This window comes from Chelmon rostratus, chromosome 18 (genome assembly GCF_017976325.1).
Source record: "Chelmon rostratus isolate fCheRos1 chromosome 18, fCheRos1.pri, whole genome shotgun sequence".
NCBI lineage: Eukaryota > Metazoa > Chordata > Actinopteri > Chaetodontiformes > Chaetodontidae > Chelmon > Chelmon rostratus.
Window position 1 is genome coordinate 4,870,015 of NC_055675.1, and position 22,054 is coordinate 4,892,068.

At 43.6% G+C, this 22,054-nt stretch overlaps 2 protein-coding genes across 4 annotated transcripts in view; one reads left to right on the top strand and one right to left on the bottom strand.

The window, feature by feature from the left end:
* The first annotated feature begins 1,042 nt into the window (after positions 1-1,042).
* On the top strand, positions 1,043-9,152 carry LOC121621916 (toll-like receptor 5). The gene is made up of 5 exons (XM_041958645.1): positions 1,043-1,092; positions 2,026-2,085; positions 2,618-4,907; positions 5,528-5,616; positions 8,125-9,152. Exons 2-5 carry the CDS (start codon positions 2,038-2,040, stop codon positions 8,383-8,385), a joined length of 2,688 nt encoding a protein of 895 aa, XP_041814579.1. The 5' UTR covers positions 1,043-1,092; positions 2,026-2,037; the 3' UTR covers positions 8,386-9,152.
* Positions 9,153-14,319: 5,167 nt separating this feature from the next.
* The window catches only part of disp1 (dispatched homolog 1 (Drosophila)), a 78,539-nt gene continuing 70,804 nt past the window's right edge, over positions 14,320-22,054 (bottom strand). For all 3 annotated transcript variants that reach the window (XM_041958534.1, XM_041958533.1, XM_041958535.1), the window contains exons 7-12: positions 21,410-21,537; positions 19,567-19,661; positions 19,078-19,175; positions 17,335-18,924; positions 16,844-17,107; positions 14,320-16,710 (exon numbers count right to left, since the gene is read on the bottom strand). In XM_041958534.1, the coding sequence (XP_041814468.1) occupies positions 14,866-16,710; positions 16,844-17,107; positions 17,335-18,924; positions 19,078-19,175; positions 19,567-19,661; positions 21,410-21,537 (4,020 nt within the window). In that variant the 3' untranslated portion in view covers positions 14,320-14,865. The remainder of the gene's footprint in view (positions 16,711-16,843; positions 17,108-17,334; positions 18,925-19,077; positions 19,176-19,566; positions 19,662-21,409; positions 21,538-22,054) is intronic.

A 22,054-nucleotide genomic window follows, 5' to 3' on the forward strand; every position in this document is an offset into this window, starting at 1 on the left:
GAGAGCACACACAAAACCCAACCCCCAGCCTCACATACACACACACCACAGCTGATGCATTAATGTAAAAGAAGGATTTGACTGCTGTTGTTGGTTGAAGTGGAAGTGATTTTTAACTATTTTATTTAAGGCTGCAAGTAATCATTTCCCTTACAAATTGATCTCCTGGTTGCTTTCTTGAGTGTCTGATTCAATTAAAAATAGTGACACGTTCACAATGTCTGCTTTATCCAAACAATCTCAAAATCTTTCAAAAACACATGCAAATAATTCCATGAATTTCAACGAAAAGCAATAAACTCTCACATTTGGTCAGATTCTGAGCTGGAGAGCCAATAAGAAACTTCGATGGCCACTTAATCCCACCTCTTCTTTAGCATTTTGTACATTTAGTGTGACTAGTCATCATTTTGCCCCCCACTAGGTAACTAGTACATGAAATTGTAAGACGCTAGATCACTTTTGAGCTGAATCCATGTTTGACTGGTTAACATGTCAGAGCTTTTGCAGCTCACTAATTAACTAGTCAGACTTTCAGTGGGACTAGTTTGGTCCAGAGGGCCACGAGTGTTTCAAAAAGATGATTGGTTGGGACTTTGGTGGTACTAGTTTGGTGCACGGTGTCACTAGTAAAACTTCTGTTGGAACTAGTCTGAAGAAAGTGCCACTAGCTGCTGGGAAAGAGTGACTAGTAAAAGTGTTTGTTCAACTAGCTTAATGTCCAACTAGTGCTGACAAAGACCAAACCAGTGGAAGAAATGGCAGTCTCATATCAAGGATATGGAATAAATGCTCAAACGGCTTTCCATAGAGTTCTGTGGTTGAAGCTGGTGCATGTAGTCAAAAGGTGAACATCTGGAGCGATGGAAACTGTCTGAAAGAGGAACCAGAGATTTGGCCATGTAGGATGTTGCGACAGATTCCGCTGGCAGACGGAAAGAAAAAATCAGTGTCAGGCACGTTCACGCGTGTCTGAGCGGACATTTATTAGGGCTGTCATCCAGTGGTGGAGGTGGAGCAGTTCGTCAGGGTGGAGGCGCCGACTCTGCACGCAGAAGAAACGCAGCCGAGGTCTGCGCAGCACCTACACAGGTAAGATTTCTCTTCATGTTTCAGAGAGTCTCTGTCACAGGCGGCTGCGCGTCGCTCTGTCCGCTGGAGGTTGTTGAAACGCGTCTCCGCCTCGAATAATCCAACATGAGACGACGCTGCGCGGTAAACCCTCAGTCTGTCTGCTTGGTCTGAATGATCAGCAACGAAGTCAAGTGAAGGCCAGCTCGATGATGATCGTCGCGCATTTCTGTTCAGAGCGCGCAGAGACGCGCCGCTGAAAGTCACGCTGATGGGTTCAGGTGCGGATCATGACAGAAGACAGGGGACATGTCGCAGCACCGCCCCCCGTTTGGTGTACACACACTGTGTTTTAACTCTGCTACACACACACACACACACACACACACTGTCTGTTTGTTTCGTTTTAAAATATGTTAAAGTTAGTAGAGAATATTTGTTGGTTAAGCGTTTCAGAAAAGAAGTCAAGAAGCCTGTAGAACAGTGTGGAACAGCTCATCATGAACAAAATGAACTTTGTGAACTTCTTAAATTAAATTTTGTTAAGGGGAATAGTGTGAGCAGAGGGTGAAGTAAGCCTTAAACTGCCAGTGGACTTGCCTGAAACATTTTACAGGCACAAACACTAATAAAATACAATAATATCAGCTGTGGCAGGTGCAGCAGCAGTAATAATCAATACAGTATGGCACATTCCAGGATTTGGCTCATGACAAACATGTCAACTAGTTTGGAGCATCATAAAAGGTCATAACAGGAATGAATGGTTGTGCACTGAGCAGAATGTGAAGCAAACTGTTTGGCACACTTTCCCCATTTTCCACCGCACCTTAATAAATGTTCACATACCTGCATGACTGTCAACATTAATATGTGCACAGCTGAGCCGATGCAACAACATTACACCCTTTAAGCTTTGCTCATCTTTGTTTTCCTCTTTGGACGTCTTGTCAGGGTGAGGACAGTATGAGGACGCTGGCTCTTCACTTGGTTTTCATTGGTTTGTACCTGCAGGTATGTAAATGACATTGAGCTGAAAATTGATCAGTTGTACTTTGTTTTACCCAGACTGAACAGTTATAAGACAGTAAACAGAAATTACTCACTAATCTGTAAATCAGATACCTGCCTGACAAGAATTAAAGATGCTCTTGGGAAATGTGCGTATTCAAGTTTAAAATATTTTTATTCGCGTTCTTGCCAAGAGTCAGATGAAAAGACCGACAGCACTCTCATATCTGTGTGCTAAATGTGAAGTTACCACCAGCAGCCAGTTAGGTTAGCTTAGCTTAGCATGAAGACTGAAAATGGGGGCAAATCCTGCCAAGCGCTCAAACGCTCCTGTATTGAGTCCTCATGCTACATGAAGCTGTCCGGCTGCTGGCGCCGGTTCGATATGTATCATACAGACTTGACAGTGGAATCGATCTTCTCATCTACCTCAGGAAGAAAGCAAAGAAGTGTGCATCCTAAAATGTTGAATGATTTCTTCAACCGTAGAGATGAATTTCAATTTACGGACATAATCCAACCTTCCCACTGGCAGGTATCCACATGCTACCAGTCATGCACTTTGTACGGCCTCCTAGCTGCTTGCCATGCAGAGCACCTGTACTGGGTTCCTGCTCTGCCGCCTAACATCACCCACCTCTACCTGGAATTGAACTACATCAGTGAGATCAACAGCACCGCACTCAGAGCCTACGATCAGCTGCTACAATTAGACCTCGGACAGCAGAAAGTGCCGCTCATCATAAGGAACAACGCTTTCCTCAGGCAGAGAAAACTCATGAAGTTGGTTCTAGGAAACAATATTGGCCTTCAGCTGGAGCCAAGGGCATTCGCAGGACTGTTCAATTTACAACACCTCTTTTTGGATCATTGCAATTTGAAAGAGTCCATACTGGCAGAAAACTATCTGCAGCCACTTTTCTCCTTAGAAACGCTCGATCTCATGGGGAACAAAATAGTGAGACTCCGACCTGGACAGTTCTTTTCAAGACTCACAAAGTTCACACAACTGAACCTCAAACTGAATCAGATTGGAAGATTATGTGAAGAGGATCTTGTGGGTTTCCAGGGGAAAAACTTCAAGCTCCTGAACCTGAACTCCAACTATTTACACAGCACGTACACTGGAGATTTTGACTGGGAAAGGTGTGGCAACCCTTTCAGAAGGATGACCTTCAATATCCTTGACTTGTCCACCACTGGGTTCAACGTGGACACATTAAGTCGATTTTTTAAAGCAATAGAGGGGACTCCAATCGCTCATCTTATATTCTCTGGATCTGTGGGCAAAGGCTTTTCACATGACAACTTCCCTGATCCGGATGAAAGCACATTCAAAGGTCTCATGAACAGCACAGTTGAAATTTTAGATCTGTCTAAAAATTGGATATTTGCTTTGCAGAGGGCTGTTTTTAGTCCTCTAAAGGATGTAATAATTATTGACGTTTCCAAAAACAAAATCAACCAGATAAAGAGAAATGCCTTCGATGGTCTTCAAGGACATTTACGAATGCTCAACCTGTCATCCAACCTCCTTGGAGAAATATATTCTCACACATTCCTCAATCTGACAGACCTCAGGGTGCTCGATTTGTCTCACAACCACATCGGTGCTTTGGGATACAAAGCATTCAGTGGTCTCCCCAAATTACGTGCATTATATCTGACAGGAAACTCACTGCGACATCTGGGTTTTCCTGAGTCATTACCAAACTTGGATTTTCTTCTTTTGGCCGACAATAAGCTGAATTCACTTAGCAGTATCATTGACTTGGGTATGACCAGTATCCATGTGGACGTTGCAGATAACAGATTAACAAACTTGAAGGACGTTTATGACATTTTGTCTCATTTCAGTCGTCTCCAGAATTTCTTCTATGGTGGCAACTTCATCAAGTGGTGCACACCAGGTCCAAATATTTCAAGACTTCATAATAATAGCTTGCAAGTGTTGGATCTTCACGACAGTTCCCTGCAGATCATCTGGACGCAGGGGCTGTGCCTTGACCTGTTCGATCATCTTGAGGGTCTGCTCGGCCTAAATTTAAGCTTCAACTCACTCTCCACCCTCCCACAAGGAATTTTCAGCGGTCTAAGCTCAATCGTAGAGATTGACCTCTCGTTTAATGCCTTAACCTATCTGCAGCCGGATATCTTTCCAGTCAGCCTGAAAAACCTCAACCTCGCGAACAACTTCCTAGCCTCCCCAGACCCGACAACTTTTCAGTCCCTCAGCTTCCTCAGCCTCGCAGTAAATCGTTTCCACTGCAACTGCCATCTGGAGAGCTTCCTGATTTGGCTTAACGTGACAAATATAACCTTTCTGAGCCCAGTTGAGGAGTACAGATGTGAGTTTCCAGCTGCCCTCCGTTCTGTCCCTCTGCTGCAGTACTCCACCAGCATGGAACCGTGTGAGGAAGATGACGAAAAGGCCGTCCAGGGTCTTAAGTTTGCTCTCTTCATCTTCTCTGCACTCCTCATCATCACGGTCAGCCTCAGCGGGATTGTTTACGCCCGTCTCCGAGGACGCATATTCATCATCTACAAAAAGATGATCAGCAGGGTTCTCGAGGGTCCCAAAGCGGCCCCTCCTGTGGACACGGCGCAGTACGATGCCTTCTTCTGCTTCAGCAACAATGACTATGGGTGGGTGGAGGCCGCTTTGCTGAAGAAGCTTGATAACCAGTTTTCAGAGGAGAACATCTTCCGCTGTTGTTTTGAGGCCAGAGACTTCCTGCCAGGTGAAGATCATCTTTCCAACATCAGAGACGCCATCTGGGGCAGCAGGAAGACAGTGTGCATCGTGTCCAAGGAGTTCCTCAAAGGTACAGTACAGATTTCATCTGTCAGAACGGTTGCAAGCCTGAAAATATTTTTTCCATTCTTTCAAGGAACAGTATAGGAATCACTTTGAGGTTCCTTAATTAACACTTAATATTTAATTAGTTTAACATGAACAAAATCTGAAGTTTACTCCAGGAAGTCACTGCGCCCATCCAAGAAACAGTCCTGCACAGAACCACCTATAAAACACAACTTGTTGCTGTTACACTTCAGTTCTGGATATAATGTCACTTATATAGGATGTTAAATAGTGACCTTCAGAGATGCTAGCTGTTTTCCTGTTTTTCATTATTTTGCTAAGCTGAGCTGGCCGTCAGCGAGCTGTAGATTTATATTTAACAAAAAGACATGAGAGCTGAGATGTTCTTGTCATCAATCACTCAGTGAGGAAGCGAATAAGCACATTTCCATAAAATATTGAACAATACCTTTGAAAAACAAGACACTAAATACAGTTCTGAGTTTCTGAACGCTAGCGTGAGCTAGCACCATGGCCATAGTTAGCCTCTCTTTCTCTCGTTTTTTTTTTTTTTGCTCTCTTCTAAGTCACAAAATGAATTGAAAGATTGAAGAGGTAAATGTGGATCATGCATCTTTCTAGATGGTTGGTGCTTGGAGGCGTTCACATTGGCCCAGGGCCGGATGCTGGAGGAGCTGACAAACGTCCTGATCATGCTGGTGGTAGGGAAGGTGTGTATTAGACTTTCTTTATACCCATTCTCTGGGAGCTGCTAAATAACTTTAGGATTTCTATGTGTGGGTAGATATTGAGTTAAAATCAACTCTTTTTTGGGGAAATGGGGAGCAGCAGAAACTAGCAGTGAGCATGCAGCTGCCTGTTTACACATCAAGGAGATGCAGAGCAACATTAGTATTTGGAGTTGTTTCTGGCCACCTGACAAATACTGACTCTCTGTGTAGTTCTGGTTCTGGTCTCCACCAACTCCTGAGGGAAATAATGATGCTCTTTAGCTGCTAAATGCTCCACTATGTTCACCATCTAGTCTCTAAGTGTGTCTTTCCTGCTGTTTGATGCTGGGCAGGTAGTGTACAGTGGCTCTATGGAGCATGAATATAAGAGCTGAAAGCTTTTCAATGCAAAAAACAAAGCTGATGAGGGCGGTGAGAGTTAACCAAAACTGCAAGCAATTTTTTTTTCGACACCAATGTTTCGCAAAGACCTGCCTTACTCTGCCTCTGATTGGCAGCTTGACACAAACCTACAGTGGCTCTGAGGGTCAAAACACAATGACATTTCAGATTACGGACCAGGAGGACCATACTAGTTTGTGATTGGACAGAACCAAGTCTCTGGCAAGTTCAATGGGGCAAACACATGACCTTCACCCTGGAGATTAGGGTTTGCATCCCTTATGAGTCAGTTCTTATAGCATTGACTTAATTTTTCAGTTTTCTGCTGAAGTTTGGTTAGGTTTAGGCATCGAAAGTACTTCTGCCACCTGTCACATGTCGACCGTGACACTCAGAGCAGAGCAGCACCATGCAGCAGTTATTCAGACCAAGTGAGAAATACACAAAAATCTGTTTTGTAATCTAATATACTGCATGCATGCTGCTCAGCAGTGAGTCAGTATCTCCCGCTACACGCTGTGTGAATGCAAGCAGGAGAGTGAGTTACTATGGTTACAGGGGATGCTTTCTCATGATTCTCAAGAACAGGTTTGTAGGCCAGTATAATGCAAAAATAATAATAATTACAATAATTAGTAATATACCTCAATACTGAAATCTACTAATATAGGCTAACAGAATTTAACATTTTTGGTTAACATTATACAGCTTTGCCAACACGCTCTCATGCTGCATGAACACATTTAAAATGTAGTTAGTTGGTAGTTAAACAGGCTTTCTGTGCACACAGGACAAAGTCTGAACATCAGGGGCCTAAGCAAACAGTTTGTGTGGCTTTAGTTCACAGACAGACACACACACATACCACCTTTCAGGTATGTAGTTTTACCTCACCTTGCTCTCCAATTTCACATCTATGTCACGCTCACAAAAAATGTATTTTTTTATGTGATTAAGACGATTTAGGTTAGATTAACCAGGTTTACCAATAATGTGACCATAGATGTACTACAAATCTGTGTCTACAGTGCAGTTGTTAGGTTGGGAGATTGTTGGCAGTAAGAAGGACCTGAGGCTGTGAAGCTTCGGTCACCATTCCAGCTGTTTTTGAATTGCAGATGAGAAATCACAGATGTAGATGTCAAAGCCCAAACATGTATATACATAGACTAGTATGTCTAGGTGAGCTCTACAAAAAAAAAGGAAGTGCTGTACATACAACTGGAAAGTCAGACTGCAGGGCATAACGTATAACGTGTGTATATATATATATATATATATATATATATATATATGTGTGTGTGTGTGTATATATATACGTATATACGTATGTATATATATATATATATATGTATGTGTGTGTGTATATATATACCCTAATGTGACCCTGCTTTAAACAGCAGTAACAGCATTTCAGTGACAAGTACTCGCAGTAGTGTTACACAGCATTTTTAAGAAAAAAAGACATCATCCAATACTAATACAAATATGAATAACCACAGAATGCAAAATTGATCATCCTTGTTATTAGAGAAACAGCAATCATTCAACAGTTGTTGAGTTTTGTAAAACGCCATTGTGTTTTGACCCTCAAGTCCACCGTACTAACCTAACCAACCAAACTAACAAAGGCAACAAGTACAAGCCAATCAGAGGCAGGGTCTTTGGGGAATGTGAGCTCCATAGAGTTGAGGGGAACTTGATCAGTCTTTGCAGGCTCAATGACACATGAGACATCTTTACACGTAGATATGTGATCCATTGTTTGAAAATATTATATGAATATTAATAAAAAATTATTGATTATAGCTGCTTTAAAGAGTAACCGGTTGTTTGTGAAACTCAGCTACTGGCTCATCTTTGCTGCCAGTGAGGTGACGAAGAATAATGTAGAGACCGAGCAGCACTGAAAATCAGCAGATAAACAGCAATTCAGTGCCCACTTTTCACCAGGAGATGTCCGGCCTCATATAAATTTAAATTGATGTTTCTTTACATATGGCAGGAGACTGGCACTGTGCAAATTCCACTGAATTGAAATAGGAATGTAAGTTGTTGACCTCCTCTACTATCCCGTCTTTCCATTGTAATACATTACAACTCAAGGTGGCTCACTACCAGCTGATGAAGTACAACGCAGTCAGAGCTTTCGTCCAGAGGAGGGAGTACCTGGTCTGGCCAGAGGACCCTCAGGACCTGGCGTGGTTTTATGAGCAGCTTGTCTCACGGATAATCAAAGACACAAAGGTGAAAAATGTCGCAGGGGATGTTGCAGGGGACAAAGCTGAGCCTACACAGTCTGATATTCAGCCTCAGGATGGAGACAATATCAAGCTACAGGACATCAGAGCTCTGACTGTATGCTAAAGAAAACCAGCGTTAACCCAGATAACCTACCCTGCTGAGGTGTCACCAGTTAGTCAGTATTCAAGTTCCTTAGCAAGACGAGAAGAAGTTCTCCCTTTGCTGGTCTTTTCATCAAAATAGGAAATGACAACATCCTTCAAGCTGAGTTGTACAGAACCAGATGTAGACGTCTACCAGACCCTGCAGAATCTGCTCTGTTGAGTATCCTTCAGTGTGTTTGGGTGATTTGTGGCAGGGGTAAAATACATTTATATTTCCTTTTTAAAAAGTTTTTTTTGTTGTTGTTGTTCTCAGCCCTTACAGCACTCAGTTACCCAATGAGATGTACAAACGATTGTTATGTTAATGGATGGATGAAGTAAAACCCCTGCACAGCTTTACAATCTAGAAGAGGAAAGTTTTTCATCAGAGCAGGTGTTACGTAACTGCAGCTCCAGGCAGACCTCAACAGCGGCGTGTTGATTGAAATGTGTGTTGAAATGGCCAGTTTAAGTAGTCAATATGTGAAGAGCTGCTGTCAATCTTATGACCCCTATACTGCATGAGGGCATTTGTTTGCAGAATTGTTCCAGTATTTGAGGTTGTATGTAAAATCTCAAAAAGACAAACTTCTACCTGAAATTGTTTTTAGTTGTCTGATGAACACCCAAAGGTTTTATATATATGATGATATGAACAGAAAAGCAGCAAATCCCTGTCAGGTTTTGTCAGTGACCTGCTTGATGGGTTTGGATGGATCATGGATTTTCATGTTCTGCAAAAATGAAAACAAAATGTGACATTTCTCAGTAAAACTATTCATTAACTGAAAAGCCTTTTCAGATAATATTTAAGATATATATTTTTATGGTTTGAGTGATGTAAATAATTTCTCAATAAATACATATTCTCGAATCCTCTCATGGGTTTTTTTTTTTTTGGTTTGTTTTCTAACCTCTGTCTTGACTTTGGTTGACCCAACGTAAACTTCAATTTGAATTATTTTATTCCTAAGAATTGCATTGCATTAAATTCTCAGATCTAATTTTAAAAACTTACTGAAATTTTGGTTTTGCTAGGTGACTGTTCAGGGGCCTGATAATTTGAAGAAAATTATGAAGGATTTTTTAAGGATTAATGGATTTTTATTTCCAATCTCCACCACTAGATGGCGAGTGTTAGCTGTCTAGCTGTCCTTGAATGATCAGTGAAAACCAGGAGTGTTAATTAGTGAGAGTTTAGTGATCACCACATCGAAACTGTTCATAATTGCACTGGGTGCGTCACATTTAATGGCACCAGCTCATTATAACAGCAACTGCAAATAATAGCATGTCTCTAAGCACTTGGGTTTGTTGGACTGTAAGATGAGAGTGAATGCGAGGTCAGCCGGTTTCCTTTCATTTGAGCTGTGTCTGAAAACAGGAAGCTACTGGGCAGAGGAGAGCTTCCGTCCTGTTGGCCCCGCCGCCCGCATCCTCCCGGCCTTTTTGAGCCAGCTGTTCTGAACATTACAGCCGGTCTGCAGGCTTCTGCTGCTTATACACTGTGGACAGTCCATTAATCTGAACACAGTGAAACATCAGCATCTGGCTAACCTGCTTTTATTGTGCAGTTGTTTATTTTTTCTGGGACTTTTAACCAGTGTTGGACCTGGAAATGCTGTTAGTACCCCCAAAATGTGGTGAGTTTTATTTGAATGTGGATGTAATTGCCCTTTCTGTAAAAGCCCTCTTTTGTTTTTCACTGAGAGGTAGAGTTGATAAGTATGGAGGCCTAAAACTGACAAAAGCCGGTAAAAATGATCAGGTGACTCAAAAATATAACCAAACACATCAAGAAAAAATCATACTTAGGGATAAATCATTAAAATTTAGTGTAAAGGTGTTTTCTTTCATCTCCAATCACTTCATTAAAAAAGGAAAGCTTTTTGCTTTACTACCAATCAATTAATTTTGTCCTCATTGTTCTTTCTTCTTTCACTTGTTTATGTTATTTTCTAATTGTCCTATTTTTGGTTTTGGCACACACTGAATCAAGCTCAGCTTTCCTGTTTTCCTGACCACACCTCCAGAGGATTTAGCATCCAGGCTACAACATACATTAGCCACCGTGCTAAAACTAGCAAAAGCAGTGTAGCTAGCAAACAGCACTTTGAGGTTTTAGTCTGGTTTTGTTGACATTATGAGAAAGGATATATTAAGTTACATTTAATTTAATTTAACACTTAAGACTTATTTCCATTGTCGTGCTCTGTTCAGACAAGACACATGAACTTGAAGGTGTGGAGACAGAAGCATGGTGTTAACTGTAGCTAGCTAACTTTGTTAGCTTTAGCTTGCCGGCTAAGATGCTTTAGCTACTGCTACAATAGTTTTTACTGTGTGTGTGTTACCATGCACGCTTGTATCCTGGTTTGAGTCTCATTATGATGTTTCTCATTCGCTTTGTTCTCTACAAACTAATAAAGTTCACAAACCTGCACTACGAGCCCCAGTGAAACAGCTTCTTTCAGAGTACTCCAGGTAGCGTCTCCTGGTTGCTTAAAATCGAGACAAGGCCTTTTCCAGGATTCTGAAACCAGGATGCGGTGTTGATATTCACAAAACATAACCAGGATATTCCAAAAACTTGATCGTACCCAGGACGCACGTGTGCATGTAAAAGCTCCTTTTGACTTTAACGATAAAACTTAACTTCTTGTATTTAGCTGAAAAGACTGATGCTCACACACATTTATATGTGGTCCACGTTGACATAATGCATTCCCCATCACCCTAACCCTAAGTCTCACGACTAAATGCCCAGCCCTAATCCCAGCCCTAAAACTAACCTAAACCTAATTCCAACCTAGCCCCCAAACAGCCCTTTGAAGGCCAAAATGTCCTCGTTTTCCAAAAATACCCTCACTCCCAAGCTCTAAAACTCAAACTGGTTGGCACAGGGATAGATGCACAAACACACACACACACACAACCTAAACATGCATGGACATGGCCATCTCAATTATTAAATGTGTGGCAAGCCAATGAATTGACTCAACCAAATTTTAATTTATTTTAAAGAAAAAAAAACTTTTTTGAAGAAATAATACTAGGCTTTATACTTTTTTAAATGTCGCTGTTTAAGTAACGTTACTCTTTAAGGGTGCATCCATCATGCTTGTGACTTGTTTCTGTCTTCATGTCTCTTAATATCTTTTGTCTGTTTGGGGCACCATATAGATTAAAAGATCAATGGCAAAAAACAACAACAACTTCTTATCCACTGATCACACGAGAGAGAAGGGAAACCTGTCTCACTTCCATAAATCTGGACCAGTCCAGCAGCTCCACCGAAATCTAATTTGAAAAGTGGAAGCAAATGTTTGCCTTGTAAACAAGCTCTCCAGCTCTGTGGCCTCTTCACAGTTATTTCAGGCCTGCAGAATATACTTAGAACAGACAACCATGCTTCTGAGATTCTCCCTCACGGGGAAATGTAATAAACCCTGCCCCACGGCCATAGCTAATATTTAACCTCTGTTTAAGCAAATATAATTACAGGGATGCTCATGCAAGCCTGAGGAGGGATCCTCTGAGGGAAGTGGACTCATCTTCACTGCACTGATTGAGAGGAGGAGGAGAATAAAGGCAACCATGGGAGATGTGAGGCTGAGGGGAACACAAGCTGAGCTCTGTGAGCCAAAATAAGATCTTTCCTTCAACGCAGAAGCATCAAGCGAGCCCAGTGTGGGTGGTTTACTTACGTAATGTGTTTAATAGGGCTTGTTTGTTTGTGGAAGTTTGTTCTGGGGTTCAGGGGCGTGACGGGGATGAGAGGAAAGAACCAGCTAAAAAGCATAGCGGTACTTTTCCTCCCTCCTCTCTGGCACCACCAGCCTGCCTGGAGGGAAATGTTTTCGAGCTAGAGGAGCATCATCCATCCATGTTCCAGCTGCTTTTTTCTGAGCCAAGGTCGTGGTGGAAACTAGCGTTTCATGCTGAAACTAATGCCTTGTGATGAGTTAATAATGTTTCCACAGAAACACGCAACCACAATGTGAAAAGTTTTTGGGACGCTAAATAAAACACTAAATTCAAAACGTCAAAGCAACCCTTGTGTATGGTGAGAAAAAGATCGGCTCTGAAATTCCACATCACACGTAATGCAGCGATTTGTGGGATCTCTGGAGGAACTGCTTACTGGGTTGTGATCCAAAGTGTGAATGACTACTGTGGAGCCAAAGAGAGACGACTAACTTTAGCTTTGTGCATCAGTATGAGTTCTACTGTCCCCAAAGCACAGCCTCGAACCCACTGTGGAACTAACTGAGGGCAGATCAGCCTCCACCCTCCACACTGGAGGAAAGACTGGGAGCAGAGAGACAACTGGAGAGCATGACGACTTCTTTTCCTAGCCGACCTCTGGGGAAAGGGGTGTTTTCTGCGCTTGGATTTAGTCGCAGAAAGTCTGTCACCTGTGCAGACAGACAGCTCAATAAGGAACAGTGGAGATTGACAACTGATGACTGTTCATACAGGACAGCTGCTGAAAGAATTAAACATGGAACAACTGACACATGTCCACTTGGGGGCAGCAGAAACAAGCTATGAACTTGTTAGCATACAGCACAGTTATCTGTTACACCATCTAGCAGATGCTTGCTTTCATTTGGAGTTTCTGGACACCTGATGACAGCTGCATGATATGATTCTAATATTCACTCTCCCTTTAGCTCTTGTTTTGGTCTCTACCAGCTCCAGAGAGAAGCTGCTGGCTCTCCAGTCTTCCCCAGCTAGGCGCTAAATTTGCCTGTCTGTCATTAGGTACTGGCCACACATTTCACAGTGTGTTTATCAGAGCTCTTTAGCTAAAAAAAAAAAAGCATTTCGAAGTTTAACTTCTTTGCAGGAGATGTCTCCCACTTTACAGAAAAGCCCATTCTCAACATTTGTTCACTAGAGACTTCAAGTTTCCACATCACCTTTATGTGAGGTGAATATCGGGACTTAAGGACTAGATTCCAAACTGTTTGTGATGTCACAACCCACACTCGTAGGTACACACACACGTAGAAGACTCTCAATCAGCACAGAGAAACTTTCGGCAGATGAATGTGAAAACAGGCTTCTCATGTCAAACTCTGCACAGTCACGCTCAGAAATTCAACCAAGCAAAAGCAAAATCTAGTTTTGAGCAAAGGGGACTTTAAATGCTTCATGTTAAAAGCCTCTGAGCTCGTTTCAGATGCTCATAATACTTTGAAGAAGGCGGTCACAAATAGGTCCTGTTCAAAGAGAAAACAGGCAGAACAGTCAGCAGATTTTGTTCCAATGTTGCCTGGAAATATTTCCAAAGAGTAACTCATTCAAAATATATATTTGTTAGACGAGCAAAACCACGGCTGGTGGCAGCTGGGTTGCTTGCTTACTGCTTTGTGCCAGAGCGTTGTCTCCCTGTAATTAACACTGTCTGCCTCAGCAGGCCTTAAAGTTTAGAGCACTTCTCTCCGTCGATGCAATGCATGAAATGAGGCATACGACACAAATGTTTGTTTTTTTAACCATCTATTAACCTGATTTCTATTTCCAAACCTCAGTTTTGAAACAGGTTTGGTACGTGAGAGCAGACATGCTGTGTAAGAAAGAACCGTATCACAAGCAGAAATAAAATCTGATTATTATTCCTGTGTAAACTAAGTCTACATGAGAATAAAGAGCAGGCAGCCCAGCCCAGTTTAAATCCAGCAAATGACCTCAGGCCAGATGTAATAGATAGCACTGAAGGCGCCAGCAGTTACGAGACAATGAAACAGATGTGCACCGTTATGATTAAAGCTAAACCCTCGTCTTAGAGCAGAACCTCGTTTCATATTCAGGTCCAAGTGTGTGTGTACAGTGTACAAAATATTGAAAGAACAGACAATATGAGACGGCAAGACAATAGTGATAAAAAAGACATTTTAATCATACAGTACATCTGAGGCATGTGGCGACTTGAGCACGCTGAGAATTGAACAGTAGCCCCCACAAATACAAAACGTGTCAGGCAACGACTTTCAATCAGCTTGTAAAATGTGGCACATTGTTGTTACACTTGATGTGATCATATCTGACGACGTATATTGATAATTACACACAATATCACAATATAGATACTGTACGACTTAATGTTGGTGCAAATGGCTGCTGTATAACACTTCAGTAAGCAAAAGTTCATGGAGGAGTCTTCGTGAGATGACCATTAATTTCCCATGATGTAATAGCTTTAACGACAGTGTGTGTTTCACTGTGAAATCAAACACAATCTGGCACATGGAGACCTTGTGAGTAGAAGAAACATGTAAACAGAAAATATTTAGTGGGTCCGTGCTGTTTTATGAAACACACTGAGGCACTTAGTCAACAAACACATCACAAACCTTGTTTGATTGCACAGATACACTGTATGTGTCATTCCTTTTTTGGACATTTGCCATTTGTTCTGGATTGAGCTCTTCGTTAAAATATCAATTTATTGTCAACACAAGCTTTCTGAGGAGGGATTAGTGTGTATTGCAATAGGAGGCACGCTGGTTTCAGTTTTTGGCACGTTAAAATCTGAAGCTGAATTGCACTTCACTTCCAACGTCCTGTTAAAACAGTAGAGTTTCTTTGGAGAGGCGGAGGACGCCCGCTGTCTTTTGGAGTTGCGCTTGCACGTTTTGACACTTTCCTCCCGTGTGACGGGAACACTTTCAAGCTTCTCCTGGTTGCCAGGGATTTTACAACAAGCATCCATTTGCATTGTTGTATCTGTGGTTGTGATGGACACCTGGTTATCACCACAACAATAGTCACTGTCCTCTGCCCTCTGTCTTTCATGACTGGTTGTGTGTGTTGAGCCCAGTGAGGGGGAGGGGCACTGAGTCTGAGGTTGTGTTGGGGCTGGGGTGTTGATATTCTGGCTACTTTCAGGGCTTGAGGACCTCGTTTCATGTCTATGATCATCCTCTTGTCCCACAGGCTGTGAGCCAGTGACTGAGCCAGGAGCTGGACCTGTGTCCTGGTTCAAAGCTGTGGCCGGGGACCTCTGCTCTCTGGCTGAACCAGCCTGCAGGCTTGCAGTGTGGACACAGTACTTCCTGAGATGGCAGCTGTGGGCAGGTCCTTGCCTGGGGGCCACCACTCTTCCCTGGGAGCAGTGGTGAAAATGGGCAGGGGGACAGTGGACGTAGTGCATACGGCACTCCATGTGTGTGTACACTGGGTCCAGGTTTGTAGGTAACAGTGCTGCATTTTGTTTGCTGGCGGTGTTTCCTGAGAGGGGGAAGAGCTGAGGGGTGGGAGGGCAGGAAGAAGAGTCCTGGGGAGGCTGAGCACAGGAGTGGGGGGTCCACTGCTGAGGCAGGTGAGGAGGAGGAGGGTCCCCACATGTGCAGTTAGTGTTTTGAGAGTACTGGCACCTGGATGGTGTGCTCAGTGCAGCTACAAGCCCATTCTCAGGGCCAGTTCTGCCAATCTCAGTCTTGCTCTTATAATGCATGTGTGAAAAAGGGGCAGTGTGCTGGTGAGGAGGAACTCCGTTAAAAAGCTGAGCACACACCTCCTGCTCCTCTCTGGGTTTACCTTCAGTTTTCTGACTGGATGCCAGTGGCTCTAACTCATAATGTTCCACCTCCCCACCCCTGCTGTCTAGCTGGTACTTCCCCAGGCCAGAGCCTTTCCCTTGAGATGAGGGGCCCGTGGGTGTGACCTCAGAGAACACCTGACACTGCAGCTTTTTGGGCAGAGGGATCTGGCCACAGGTCCCCTGGGGTCCCAGGCAGCGACACATGCACTGAAAGAAGAACGTAGCAAAGGCCCAGCTAATGCACATGATCAGCATCATGAACGTGCCCAGCTGGGTGTAGGCTAATACGGTCGAGGGCATCATCATGGCCCCCGCAACAAAGGTGGTCAGTGCCGCCATAGCGATAGCAGAGCCCATGCGGCTGAGGGAGAAAATCACCTTTCCTTCACGGTCAGGCTCTGGGGCGAGCCGGTAGGCCACGCCATAGTGGACGGCAAAGTCCACAGACAGCCCCACTGCAACAGAAATGGTAACAGACTCCAAGACATTCAGCTCCCAGCCCAGAAGGACCAAGGAGCCGACTGTGACAAATATGGTCCCGGCGATCGACAGGATGGCGTACAGACTGATGATGACATTCCAAGTAGTCAGGAGCATGACGCTGAAAGCCACAGCCACTGATAGCGCCATGGAAACCAGAGTGCCATCTGACAGACTGTCCTGCAGGTCATAGAACTCCAAGTTGCTGATGAACCAGCCATGGCTGAGGCCTGCTGGGGCATACCGCAACTCCTCACTGATCCAGGCATCCACCTGCAGCAGAACCACAACCATCAATGTCAGGAGAATCAAAGCAGAAAAAAAAACTTGTCAGAACAACTTTAGGAGAGACTGTGTACAGGAGCTATGGAACAGTGAATTAAACATGAAACATTACAGGCCCTACCTCACGGTAGAACTGGTACATCTTCTCATAGGCCAGTGTGAAGAGGTAGGTACTCTGGAACTCCAACACTATAGCTCTGATGGTGTCATTGATGTCGAATCGAGGTCCAGGGGTCTTGCTATCTAGATGGTAGTTGGTACTCCGATCCAGCTCCATGATGGCTCTCTTGATGCACAACTCAAAGACATCCTGCTTGTAGGGGAAGGTGGACTGACTGCAGCAGGGGTAGACAGAAGCCTCCTCACAGTCCTGATTCTCCATCCACTGTTCAAATAAGGGGGAGGTCAGAGTTGATAAGATTCGCTGATACTGTCAAGATCTTCGATATTAGACTGAGGGGTAAATTTTGGATTCCCTGTAGATCACATTCAGTTTCTGACTTTGTTTTATACTGGGTGGCGTTAGTAAGATATCCTTCAATGTGCATTAATATATTTGTCACTACTTTAACATATATATACATATGTACTTAGTACACAACCAATACTGACCTGTTTGAATGTTTCGATGAAGCAGCTGGTGAAGTCTTGATCCTCTGACTGAAAGACAAAGCTCTGATTTCTAAGCTTCTGGCAGAAGTTGAGGATCCACAGCTGAGATGCTGGACTGGCAATGTTGAAGCTGGTATCCAGCATCAGCTTTCCCTTGTTTTTGGGGTTCAGGGGGTCCCCATTATCCACAGGTGTCACACCCCAGATGATGGTGATAGGCATGTGGAGGTCCTCGCCGTGATGAACCCTCTCAAACATGAAAAGTTTCTTGTACTCTGCGTCGTAGCGCTCAAATGGGTGTGAGGATCGGAACACCTGAAACTCTGCCAGTTCCAGAGACGGGAGCTTCATCTTTGGATTAACGCAAACCACATAGGCCCCGCCTACCGTGATGGCAAGGAACCAGAAGAGCCAGAGGTAGCGCAGCTTGATGACAATGCAGGGCAGCACCTTCTCAAAGAAGATCCTAGACGCCTCAGAGACAGTAAATAGGCATTTGTTGGCCTTCTGACAAAGACCTGCCCAGAACATGCGGGTGCAGTAACCTCTTTCCTGGTGTGGAGGCTTGGAGCAGGGGAACACATTAGGCAGGTACCGTTCGTGTAGCACCACCACAGCTGGAAGCCATGTCACCATGAGAATGTAGTTCACCAATATGGCAGTGCCCGCGTAGACACCAAAACAGCGTATGGCGGTGATGTTGCTGACATAATTGGCATAAAATGCTGCAGCAGTGGTGAAGCTGGTGACAAACATGGACAGGGCAGCATGTTGTAGGGTCACACTGACCGTCTCTGCAAGCTCAGCATGCGGCTTATCAAACTTGGTGTAGTTCCACACATCGCAAAGCACAAAGGCGTCATCTGCACCGATGCCTACCAGGATGATGAGGGCCGTGAGGTTCATGAAGGGGAAAAACTCAAAGTTGAACACCATGCGGTACAGAAAGTAAGATACAATCAGTGAGCTGATGATGGCTATTATTGTCATTAGAGTGATGAAAACTGAGCGTGTATACACACACATGACCAGCAGGACTATCACTATGGCTATGGCAGGATACACTGTGTCCGTGAGGAGGTAGTCCTGAAAGAGGTCATGTTTGATGCCAAACTCAATCCCTGTGACCGTGGTGATGCCGTCTGAGGAGTTCCAGTTCTCAAAATTGTCCAAGTAAATGTTCATCATAGACTCTCCTTTCTCTGTGGGAGAGAAGAGCATGCTGTATTTGAGCACAGGTGGAGGATACTCCAAGCTCTTGGGACTAAGAAAGTCTTTGTCCACCAGGAAGTGCAGAATTTGGTAGACAGCGTTGTACTTGGTGCACTTCCGGGGGACGCTGGCACACTTCAGCTGGTCTTTCCGTCGCAGGGCCATGTCCCAGCAGTCGGGTCCCAGAGTGCCATTGTGGTAGTATTTGGCACATGAGCGCAGGATCTTGAGCGTGTGCGACACATCACGCTCTGTGATCTTCTGGCAGGATGACCTGTTGGTGAGGACGGCAATGTAGTTACCAAGTGTCCAGCTGGGACAACAGGAGGCATCATTAGTGCGCTGACAAAGACTCCAGTAGTCACGATGGGAACGCACCTGGGAACAGAGACAAATAATAAAAACACTGTTAAAAAAGACACAAGAAGCTCTGGGAAGTTTTTATAAGTTATGACTAAGCTGATAATGGCAGCAACCGCATCATTACCAGTCTTGACCTTAGCAGAGGACTGTGCTGTCCTCTTTACGTACCCTAGTGTTGTCCAGATTGCACATTGATTTAATGGCCTGAATGCTCCACAGGTTCTTCCCGTCAGCTGATGTGAACACCAGTCTCGAGTAGCTGTCGCCTATAAAAAGAAAAGAGTTTTATTGCTGAGATGGGAAAACAGTCTTTCCTGAATTAATAAAAGATCGGAAACATGAGACAAAGACAATTCTACCATCTGCTTGACAAAGATCTTGTGGTTGAAAAATGCTCTCACCACAGCTAAACAAAAGATATGCAGCTACACCCTCTGCTTGTTTGGGTCAACGGTGTATTTTAGAAACCAGTCCAGTGTTTCTAATGACTTTTTGTTTTTTTTATTCCACTCAAAGTACATTCCTGTTAACAGAGTAAATACTATTACCTACAAGTTTCCCCGTCAGGGTCTGAGATGAATTTCAGATTGCTCAGAAGATCCTCTGGAGGTTTTATTTTGTTATTTTTTGGTGTCATTTCTGCATTCAAAATCTTACCTGGAACATCACAGAAGAACTCCTTACTGAAGTCCCACTCTGCGTGCCGTTTGTCTCTATCGAAATGGTCTTCGGGCCACCTGGGCTCTTGGTGACTACAAAATGATAAAAGATTAGCACTGTCTGCATTCCTTAGATGAACAGATTGTTTTATATAATCAGTCACAATGACAACTCTAAAAAAGATGGCAGTTCATTTCAAACTTGGAGAAATTGCCCTGATCCTCAGGCAGCGTTTGTTGATTCTGATACTGCTTAATGAGTCTTTAATGAGCTATGACTGCATACATACATATCATTATCATCATTTGTAAGATTTTTTTTAAACTGCTGGAGATGAAAACACTGCAGCCCTGGAGAAGACAACAGTTCCACTACTAATCAGTCCAATCCAAGAAGGAACAAAGGAAAACAGTCTTTGCATAATCTTATAAATCACCTCACAGAGATGTTTCTGCGTCTGAGGCTGCAAAGTCAGCATGATACAAAGTGAAGGAAGCAGATCTGATGTGTAGTAATGAAATAAGAAGAAGTAATTGCTTTCCCCCCCAAAATGAGACGAATGACTCAATAAAGCAGAAGGATACTGCTGTCATTATTATAATAATCATAATCGCGGCTCTGCTTGAACAGGGGGCCGGAGAGGGTGATGGCAGACAGGTTTTTGGCATATGCATGTATTGTGTGTGTGTATGTGTGTGTGCTCTTTTGCAAGAATGATGCAGCAGCCGTGTTTTCTGTGTCTTGTGGTGCCTACATGGCAGTGAGCAAACGGGAATGGCAGGGTAATCAGGTGGCTGTCAGAGAGAGACTGAGGGGCTGACAGACAGAGGGGATGAGGCAGGCGAGCCTGCTGACAGCAGCGGAGGCCTCTCGGTACACCGTGCGCACATAAGTACACAATTACATCTGCAGACAGATGTGTGGGGCGAGACAGAGAGGAAGACAAAGACAGCCACAGACGCAGCAGGAGACAGGGAGAAAGATACAGACAACAGCTGAAGGGATCCATTTTCTAATCAGCACAGTGGAGATGCAATTTTTAGAAATTCTAATCTTAACCACATGGATATAGGAAATCTGATTCAGAATGACCTAAATACAGTAATGCAATGTCATTCATCAGAGACAGCTGTCATGATGTTACTGTTGATGTAATAAGGTAAAGCAACAATTAAAAGCCACAAACAAGCAAGAAGTTAGAAAAAGGTGACTTAATTGGTAGTTTGGGAGATGCCTGGATTCAGTTTTAACTACAGCAAGTAAAGACAAAATCAATATTGGTTCTGTATAAACTGATAGAAGCAGGAGAGTCACATATGAGCAGTGCTTTGAAGCTGAGCACCAAGGCCTGAAGAGCGAACAGCCAGAGAGACAGAGAGACATAAACATGCAAAGACCTGCTCTTGATTAGTGAACAGACTCCCACTGACAGAACACAGTGGATGACCTTGTGGATGGACAGATCCCTACTTTGCTCCCCTTTTCTTTCAAGACGGGATTCAGACCTTTCAGCATGTCTGTCAACAGTGTCCTTCAACACCCCCCTCCCCCCAAAGGCTATATTTAAGCAGCCATATGAACAATAGTTTGCTTCGGTTTGTAGTGCTGTTGGTTTGTAGCCCTGTTCGTGTGAGAAAAACATCAAGAGCTGCTCCATCAATGGGAGCCCAAAGGTATTTGAATGCCATGTTGTCAGTGTAGATTATTACAATTATAGAAATTTCATTTTTGGAATAAAACTTTTCCTGGACTCAAACAGCTTCTTGGTATAAAGTCAATGTTGTCAAAAAGAACGTGACAAACTGGCGTGTGGATAGGGTGAGAGATGAGTGTGAATTACTTTTTGGCCTGCTCATCAGCGTATTTGAAGGGGTAGTTGGCCAGCGTCGCTTTGTAGCCTGTGTTCTTCACCATGTTGTTCCATGTGACTAGCCGCTGGCCAATGGCGGTGCCCCGTGGCTCAAAACCCTTTCGGGAAGAAAGAAAGAAGAGTAACAATAAGCTAAAAAAAGCTTTAGATTATACAAGGGAGTTACCATAGTTATGATATAAATTATGCAAATCAACCATTTTAGTCATCATATATTAGCTATCCAGTCAACTTGAAGCTAACAAGCTTCACTTCTCAACATTGCGCTGTTGAGTTTGCTTGTTCCACCCAGTATGAGCTAATAGAAGCATAACAGGAATCCTTTCACACATGTCTGCAACTGGATCTCTTTCAAAGTGAGCTGCGCTGTCAACATCACTCCTGACATATAAACAGAATCACACCTACTCAGTCCTCAAGGAAAACCAAACAGAACTGATATGATACTCAATACAAAATACTGTGAAAGAGCTCTGGCTAATAAAATTTGACTTGTCTTTGAATAAGTACACTTGTATTTATAAACAGCTCCCGGGCTAAAGCCATTTTGTTCTCCTTGTCGACTCCACAGAGCACACATCCTGAGGATTCAGGTCTCTTCGTGTTGCAGGAGGG